This window comes from Meleagris gallopavo, chromosome 10 (genome assembly GCF_000146605.3).
Source record: "Meleagris gallopavo isolate NT-WF06-2002-E0010 breed Aviagen turkey brand Nicholas breeding stock chromosome 10, Turkey_5.1, whole genome shotgun sequence".
NCBI classification, from domain to species: domain Eukaryota; kingdom Metazoa; phylum Chordata; class Aves; order Galliformes; family Phasianidae; genus Meleagris; species Meleagris gallopavo.
In genome coordinates, this window is record NC_015020.2 from 17,489,598 (window position 1) to 17,497,930 (window position 8,333).

The following is an 8,333-nucleotide window of genomic DNA, read 5'->3' on the forward strand; positions in this document are numbered from 1 at the left end:
TGGAACTTGATCCTTGAGGTCCCTTCCAACCCAGGCCATTCTGTGATTATTTGTCAGCACTGCTCTGTGCCCTCCTGGTGTCTTGGGGCCAGGTGGGCCAGGCTGCTCGTGGGGCAGAGCTGCCATCATGATGACATGGCAGCAGGGATGTGAGCCACAGTGCAAGCTGAGCTGGGCCACATGCGGCCTGCATGTTGGATATGCGTGATTTACCCACATGCTGTGCAGCAATGGAAAACTCTGTTTCCTGTAATGCTCCAGAACTCAACTTTGCTGACTGACTGGCTGCTGTATTCCCGGAGGTCAGAGCAGCACACACATCCACCCATACACCACTGTGCGTAACAGCACCACAGAGTCCTCAAGGAGGTTCTCAGTGCACCCTGGAGTGCCCTGGAGTGGCCCAGGGAGCTCAGAGATTGGTCTGGTATGGCCCTGAGTACACTGAGGGCTACTTGGACTACAGTAGGGTATACTGAATAGCCTTTAGGGCACTCTAGAGGACACTGAGAAGTTCAGGGTGTATTGCAGGGTTCCCTTGAGCCCACTTGAGCATCATTGGAAGCCTGTAGGGCACACTGGGTGGACACAGACAGGCTCTGGGAGTCCGTTTGTGTGCCTTAGAAGACAACGGAGTCCTCTTCTTTGTTAAGGCCTCCAAGAATGACATTCATGTTACTTAACTAATAATGTTTCATCTTCCTGATCTGATTAGGGTAGGCTTATTTGATTTTTGCAAAACACTTTTGATCACCTTGCAAAATCACCATCATTATAAATAGAACCACTACATACATTTTCAGCAATCTGAGATTTATTTTTGGCATTTTTTTTTTAGCGCAAAAAATGCATTTATAAAAAAAACTCATTGAAAAGTCAGAGGCTGAGAAAATGTCAATACAGTCTTGTGCTTTCTGCTAACGTGCCTTCACTCTATTATCGTTAAATTTGCCTGGTGTAGTTGGACTTCGGTGCATGACTATTTAAATAAATGCAACAGACGCTAATAAAAAAAATGCAACATAACTTCGGTCATTATTTTCTCATATATTCATAAGCAATTAACACAGGCTTTCTGGCTTTGCAAAAATTTTCCCTTCTTGTCTTCTTCCCTCTTCCAACTTCGCGTTCACCTGAAATCAAAAGAGTAAAGGAAACAGCGCCCGAAGCAGCGCTGCAGCCCCTATCGGCCCGATCGCCGAAGCCGTTTCTTCGGTCTCTGCTGCCACCGCGTGGCCAAAGCGCGCGACTGCACCGGGGGCAGACGAGTCCCGAGGATCGGCGGGAAAGGCGGCTTTATGGAACGGCGAGCATCAGAGGAGCTCTGGGAGCATACCGGGCGAGTCCTTCCTCTGATCGTGCTGCGCCGTCACTCCACCAACGCCTATCGTAATAGGGCGTCCCAAAATGCCGATGCCGGGACCGGTGGATGCATAGGGCTGTGTCGAGACAAGCACGTGGTAGTACTGGGTCTAGCATGGCACGCGCGTAGCGCAGTTCAGGGACTGGCGCATGCATAGTGCTCTCTCGAAACTGGTGCATGCGTAGTAGCACTGTCCCGTGAACGGTGCATGCGTAGTACACTCTAGAAAAACGCGTGCATAGTACTGTTCCCAGAATGGCGCATGCGAAGAGCTGTGCAGGGTCTGCCGCACGCGTAGTGCTCGGTCGAGACTGGCGCATGCGCACTGCAGTGAGGTGACCGGCGCATGCGTACAACTTTCTCCAGAATGAAACATGCGTAGAACAGTCCCTTACCTCGCGCACGCGTAGGTCTGTGCGAGGACTAGCGCATGCGTACCGATGTGAAGCGACTTGCGCATGCGTAGTACAGTACAAACACAAACGCATGCGTAGTTCTCTCAACGAAATAGCTCATGCTTACTACTTTCACTGGAAATGCGCAAGCGTGTAGCATTCTGAGGAATCGTGCATCCGTACTGCGATACAGGGACTGACATGCGTAGCACGGTCTGCGGAACGGCGCATGAGTACTACTGTCTCCAAAATTGCGCATGCGTAAAACAGTGCAGGGACTGACGCATGTGTATTACATTTCCTGGAATAGCGCATGCGTTCTACTGTCTCAGAAATCGCGCATGAGTGTTAGTCTCTATAGACGCGCATGCGTAATTCTATTGAATGACTGGTGCATGCGTATTGCTGTATCCGGAATTGCGCATGCGTAGTGAGTTTCTGTAACCCCGCATGCGTAATGCAATACAACGACTCGTGCATGCGTACTACTGTCTCTGAACACGCGCATGCGTACAATTGTGTTTTGAAAAGCGCATGCGTAGTACAATGACCAGACTGGAGCATGCGTAATGCTGTGAAGGAATAGTGCATGCGTAGTGCTTTCTCCAGAACCGTGCGTACTACACTGAAACTGCGCATGTGTGCTACAGTCTCGGAAATTGCCATGTGTAGTACTGTATCTGGAATTGCGAGTGCATAGTACTGTGCTGAGACTGGCGCTTGCACAGTACTAGCTCCAGAATCGCGTATGAGAAGAAATAACTCTGAAATTGCGCAAGCGTAGTGCAGTGCAGGGACTGGCGCATGCGTAGTTCTCTCTCACTAGCTCAGGAATGGCGCATGCGTACTACTAGAGCTGCAATTGCGCATGTGATTACTGTCTCTGGAATCGCGCATGCGTTGCACTTCCCCTGTAGTGGTGAATGCTGTGGGGAGAGTGGCGCTCATCAAAACTGATACATGCGCAGTGCTAGCCCCAGGATGGCGCATGAGTAGTACTCTCCAGCATAGCGCATGCGCAGTGATATGTGTATGATGCATGACACATGCGTACTAGTCTCCAGGATTACGCATGCGTAGTGCTGTCTCTAGATGGCGCGTGCGTAGTACCAGCTCTGGAATGGCGCATGCGTAGTTCGGTGTCGAGACGGGCGCATGCGTAGAACGCTCCGCGGGCTCTGCGTTGTCGCCGCCGTCATGGCGCTGGTGTCGGCGGACTCGCGCATCGCCGAGCTGCTGGCTGAGCTACAGCGGCTGCTGGGGCACACGCAGGTGTGGGGGCGCGGGCGCACGGAGGGTCTGAGCCGCTTTGCTGCCTCCTGCGAAGTGTTCGCGTGGCTCTGGGGGCGGTCTGAGGCCTGGCTCTGGCCGTTTGGGTTTGCGCTTCATCGCACGGCTTGGGGGTTGTGGTGATGGGTGTGGGGCTGGCGCTGCGGACGTGGAGGCGGAGGCACGGAGCGGGAGTTTGCGGTGTGCATGCGGTGACTGGGGGGCGGATGCCGGGCTGGGGGTCCGGGTTCGGGGGCTGTGCGGGCAGCCCCCGCCGTGAGCTGCCGCCTTACAGGAGGAGCGCTCCCGCAGCGAGCACAACCTCATCAACATCCAGAAAACGCACGAGAGGATGCAGACCGAGAACAAGAGTGAGAGAGCGGCGCCGGGCGGAGGGGTGGCGCGGGGAAACTGAAGGGCGTGCGGGGCGGGGATGTGAGGAGAGGCGGGCTTCTGGGGAGGGAGCGGGGCAATGCGGAGAGGGCGAGGCTGTCGGGACGGGAAGGGTTTTGGGGAGGGGCAATTTTGGGCAGGGCCGTGGGAAGGGGGCGGGGTTTGAGGAAGGGGGCGGAGTTCGGTGGAAGGAGCGTGGCCGCGGCAGCGTGGCCTCACGGGCGCTCCTACCTTCCCCTCCAGTCTCTCCGTACTACCGCACGAAGCTGCGCGGGCTGTACACCACTGCCAAGGCGGACGCTGAGGCTGAGTGCAAGTAGGGCAGCCCCCGCATACCCACATCCCTACACCCCCACACCCCGCACCCCAACAACCCTACACCCTGCCCCGTGGCCCCATGAGTGGCAGCCGCCCTGATGGCACTCTGCAGCATCCTTCGCAAGGCGCTGGACAAGATTGCCGAGATCAAGTCTCTGCTGGAGGAGCGCCGCATTGGTACGTGCCTCCATTGTGCCGCCATGTCCCAGACCCTATGTGTCCCTGATCCCTATGTGTCCCTGTACATTCCCTGTGCGCAGCCAACCCAAACTTTTTCTGTGTCTCTGTCCCCAAACTCTACTTGTTTTCATCGAAATTCTCCCAAAGCATACCCGAATCCTTTTGTATTTTTTCTGTATTATTTTGTGTTTTAAAGGCCCCTGTATGCACCCCTGATACTATGGTATTTTGTATTACTTTTTTTCTTATTTTTGAGTTGGTTGAAATCCCCAAATTCCCCCAAACTGTTCCTGCTCTTCCAAACTCTGCTAAATTCTCCCAAATGTCCCTATGTGCTGCAGTTCCTTCCCACATCTGTTGTGTGTGTTTCTGTTTCTCTTTCTTTCCCCCCAGCTTTTCTGATGTGAACTCAGGTCCCAGTTTTCCCAGCTTTCACCCCAAATTCCTCTCAAATTCTCTTAGTATTTTCTGTTACATCCTGTCACACCATGCTCTGTTTTTCTGTTTTTACACCCCAAATCCCTGGAATTGCTCCCAAATCTCCCCCTGCTTGCCCCACCCCCCTCCCCAACTGCCCCCCCGTCTTGGTGTCACCGTGTCCCCCTACTGTGCCACAGCCGCCAAGATTGCAGGGATCTACAGTGACGCAGAGCCGCCACGCAAGACGATGCGCCGGGGCGTGCTGATGACACTGCTGCAGCAGTCAGCCATGACGCTGCCGCTCTGGATTGGCAAGCCAGGCGACAAGTAGGTCCTCCCCCACCCCACAGTGTGCCCCTCCCCACAGGTTGCCCTGAACTCCCAGACCCACATCGCACCCCGCCCTGTACTGTGCCCTGAGCCCCCTTTTGCACACCACACCCTAACCCCAGCCACTGCTTCTGGACCCTGACTCCAAAGCATAGCCCTAACCCTACACGTGACATCCGGACACACAGCAAATCCCACCCCCTGCCCTCCACCATAGCCCCCAGCCCCATCTCGGGAAACCCAATCCTGCCCAGACCCCCCCTGACCATGCCCTTGCTCTCTCTGCCCTTGTACCCCATCAAACTCCAGGTCAGACTCTGTTCCCTGACCCCTGTCCTGGATTGCCATCTCCCCCCTGACTGCACTGCAGAACCCCAAATCCCATCCCAGCCTCACCCCTCACCCTAACTCCCACCTGCCAACCCACACCCCCCCACCCCCAGGCCGCCCCCGCTGTGCGGCGCCATGCCGGCAGCCGGGGACTACGTGGCCAAGCCTGGGGACAAAGTGGCGGCACGCGTCAAGGCGGTGGATGGCGACGAGCAGTGGATCCTGGCTGAGGTGGTCAGCTACAGCCACGCTGCCAACAAGTGTGTGGAGGGCGCGAGGAGGTGGGAGGTGGGGAGGGAAGGGGGCAGGGTTGTGGGGGGTGGTGGAAAGGGGCTGAGGAGGCGGTTTGGGCATTTTTGAGGGGAATGGGGCATGGTGCGGGGCATTTTGGGGGCACTGCAGCCACTGCTCTTTGTAGGGCTGTGGGGTAATCTGGGGTCACAGCACTTTCCCACGTTTTGCTGTGGTTTAATTCTTTTTCCTTTTTCCCTTTTCTCCGCCCCAGATATGAGGTGGATGACATCGACGAGGAGGGCAAAGAGTGAGCATCCCCACCCCTCAACTGCCCCCGCAGCCCCCAACTCCCTCCCAAAACCCTCCCCAATCCCTCCAACTCCCTACTTATCACTCCCTAACTCTCCCCAGCTCCCCCCAAACTCCCTCCTCAAACCCCTCAAAACACCCCAACTCCCACAAACCTCCTCCCCATGCCCCCCATGCTCCCAGTTCCCTACAAACCTCTTCTAGTTCTCACCGAACCTTCCCAAATCCTCTCCACACACCTCCCCAAAGCCCTCTAGCTCTCCCGATCTCCCTCCCCACAACCACCATAGCACAAAACTCTCCTCAATCCCCCCCAGACCTGCTCTCCACACCTCTCATCTGCCCCCAACCCACACTCATTGCTCCCCCCCCACCATCCTGCAGGAGGCACACGCTCAGCCGGCGCCGTGTGATCCCTCTGCCGCAGTGGAAGGCAAACCCCGAGACCGACCCTGAAGCGCTGTTTCAGCGTGAGCAGCTGGTGCTGGCGCTGTACCCGCAGACCACCTGCTTCTACCGCGCCCTCATCCATGCACCACCGCAGCGGGTACGGCCCCAATTTGCCCTGGAGATCGGCCCTGCCCTGTCCCCAGCGCTCGCTCATTACTACTGCTGTTTTTCACCCCATGCATACAGCCGCAGGACGACTACTCAGTGTTGTTTGAGGACACATCGTATGCTGATGGTTACTCACCGCCACTGAACGTGGCGCAGCGCTACGTTGTCGCCTGCAAGGAGACCAAGAAGAAGTGACCCTCGCAGTTTGGGGTACTTTGGGGATTTTGGGCCATTCTGGGGATTTTTGGCGGTCTGTGGGTCTGTGAGGGTTATGCTTCAGTGGAGTTCAGATGCTATGGGTTGTGCTGTTTTGGGGGGAATTTGGGGCGTTTTGGGTATTTGCTGTCATGGGTGAGCGGTTGTATGGACCCCATAGTGGCATGATGAGGGCCCTAAAATCACAATATTCCACCCCAAAACATATCCCATATTGCTGTAAAGGACCCCAAACCGACCCCACTGTGCCCCACAGCAATCCACAGGGAACCCAAACTCACTGCACAAGCCCCAAAGTGTCCACCGTGAACCCAAACTCACCCTAATGGGCCCCAGAGTGAACCATAAGGATCCCAGGGACCCCAGACCCACCCCACAGGGCCTCAGAGTGACCTACAGACCCCTAAAGTGTCCATCAGGGACCCCAGACCCACCACTAAGGACCACAGAGTGACCCACAGGACCCCAGAAACACTCCACATGAGTCCAGAGCATCCCTCAAGAATCCCACGTGCCCTGCAGGACTTGGAAATGTCCACTGGAAGATTGCAAAGTCCCTCTAATTGACTCCAGAACACCACATGGGGACCACGAAGAGCTCAAAGTGACTGACCCTGTGGGCCCCAAAGTGACCTTAATGACGTCAAATCCATCTGAATGACCCCCATCTGTCCCCAGGACCCCATTCCCTTCCAGGATCCAAAAGAACAGTGCTGGGAGCAGTTCCACCCATTGCTTTATTGGGAATAAATTAAGTTAGAAAGCAGTTGAGGGGGAGGTGGCTTCACTCAGGTTCTGCCTGCTGGCCCTGCAGCAGCTCATCGGTCCAATGGCCCTGTGGGATCAGAGGTCAACGGGTGGGGGAAAAGATTGGAAGGCGTGGTCGGGGCAACGGGGCTGGGCTCAGAGGCTGGTGGGAGGGGCTTACCAAGGTAGGGTCTCCTAGCTCCACCCATTCATCGTCGCCATCCCCGCAGCCAATCAGCTCTCCCCACAGCACCTCCTGCTGGCAGCTGGGGGTGGGGCTTAGCGCCAATCACACTCACTTAATTGACCCCGCCTTCCCTGAGCCCCGCTTACTCACCTGGGGCAGTTCCCACCCAGTGGAAGCAGCTCCTTTGGCTCTGCCCCCAGGAAGTGTGGGGCAAGACAGCGGGCGTGGTAGCGGGCGGGGCAGGGAGGGTGGGGACAGCGGAGAGTGGAGCCCTGGGGGATGGAGCCACGTGGAGGAGGCGGGGTCACACTAGGCTACGGCCCCTTTATAATGCAGCCGCTTCAGAATTCCTCTGAATGTCCCAAATAGCAGTTTAAAGCCTGGCCCAGGAGCTCAGCAGGATGACCCTGAAGCAACCATCTGGGACTCCAAACCCGCCCCCCAGGGACACCAAATCCATCCTATGGGCACCAAGCTGACCCTTAACATCCCCCTGGGACCTTAGAACAGAACACCAATTTAGAGGCCGATCATCAAAAATAATGATGGCAAAATACCACACTTGGACCCCAGAGCCCACAGAGTGACCCCAAATCACCTGTTTTGAAGCCCCCAGACCCCTCTGAATGACCTGAATATGTCACAGCGGACCCTGAGCGCGACAAACGTGTCTCACAGCGTACCAGTGTGACACAGGGGAGTCCCCAAAATACCCAATTAATGAACCATTATTTCCTTCTACCGACTCCCAAAATGCCTCCAAACGACCCCGAAGATTCCAAGCCCCCAACCTTACCTCGCAGGGCTCCAAACACAGCGTGCACGCAGGGGGCGTGGCCAAAGTGGTCGCGGGCCGCTTCCTGGGGCGTGGCTTCGGCCCTCCCGGGTCCGTTTCCATAACGACATGAGGGGGCGGGGCCGGACAGAGGGCGGGGCCTGGAGGGGGGCGGAGCCAGCGCAGACGCAGCGGGAGGCGCCGCCAAGGCGGGGCCCAGAGCAGGCGGGGCAGCATACGAAGCGCGAAAGCGATTGGCTGCTCACCGGGAAGGGGGCGGGGCTTGGCGTCCTGGAGGCGGCGGGAAGC

At 56.6% G+C, this 8,333-nt stretch overlaps 2 protein-coding genes across 5 annotated transcripts; one reads left to right on the forward strand and one right to left on the reverse strand.

Annotated features, from left to right (window-relative positions):
- The first annotated feature begins 2,905 nt into the window (after positions 1-2,905).
- On the forward strand, positions 2,906-7,081 carry SGF29 (SAGA complex associated factor 29). 4 transcript variants are annotated; one of them, XM_003208931.4, is made up of 10 exons: positions 2,910-3,030; positions 3,323-3,398; positions 3,664-3,736; positions 3,851-3,915; positions 4,536-4,665; positions 5,112-5,258; positions 5,504-5,539; positions 5,926-6,088; positions 6,178-6,309; positions 6,572-7,081. In XM_003208931.4, the coding sequence occupies exons 1-9, from the start codon at positions 2,914-2,916 to the stop codon at positions 6,292-6,294; spliced, it is 924 nt and encodes a 307-aa protein (XP_003208979.2). In that variant the 5' UTR covers positions 2,910-2,913; the 3' UTR covers positions 6,295-6,309; positions 6,572-7,081. The 4 variants fall into 4 exon arrangements, with proteins under 4 accessions (XP_010714309.1, XP_003208979.2, XP_010714307.1 ...); XM_010716005.3 differs by having other exon boundaries at positions 6,725-7,081; XM_010716006.3 differs by having other exon boundaries at positions 2,911-3,030; positions 6,838-7,081.
- Positions 7,035-8,327, reverse strand: LOC104912486 (structure-specific endonuclease subunit SLX1-like). The gene is made up of 4 exons (XM_010716254.2): positions 8,046-8,327; positions 7,400-7,521; positions 7,244-7,328; positions 7,035-7,150 (listed from the first exon to the last, which is right to left on the reverse strand). The coding sequence occupies exons 1-4, from the start codon at positions 8,259-8,261 to the stop codon at positions 7,100-7,102; spliced, it is 474 nt and encodes a 157-aa protein (XP_010714556.2). The 5' UTR covers positions 8,262-8,327; the 3' UTR covers positions 7,035-7,099.
- Positions 8,328-8,333: the final 6 nt, after the last annotated feature.

Excerpts from the sequence above, each read along its gene's own strand:
- LOC104912486 (XM_010716254.2), bottom strand. The coding sequence starts at position 8,261 with ATGCTGCCCCGCCTGCTCTGGGCCCCGCCTTGGCGGCGCCTCCCGCTG. Across the intron at positions 7,522-8,045 it reads TGTGTTTGGAGCCCTGCGAG|GGCTCCACTCTCCGCTGTCC; the intron begins GTAAGGTTGGGG and ends TCCATCCCCCAG. Across the intron at positions 7,329-7,399 it reads CTGGGTGGGAACTGCCCCAG|CTGCCAGCAGGAGGTGCTGT; the intron begins GTGAGTAAGCGG and ends CCCCACCCCCAG.
- SGF29 (XM_003208931.4), top strand. The coding sequence starts at position 2,914 with ATGCGTAGAACGCTCCGCGGGCTCTGCGTTGTCGCCGCCGTCATGGCG. Across the intron at positions 4,666-5,111 it reads ATTGGCAAGCCAGGCGACAA|GCCGCCCCCGCTGTGCGGCG; the intron begins GTAGGTCCTCCC and ends CCCCACCCCCAG. Across the intron at positions 5,540-5,925 it reads ATCGACGAGGAGGGCAAAGA|GAGGCACACGCTCAGCCGGC; the intron begins GTGAGCATCCCC and ends ACCATCCTGCAG.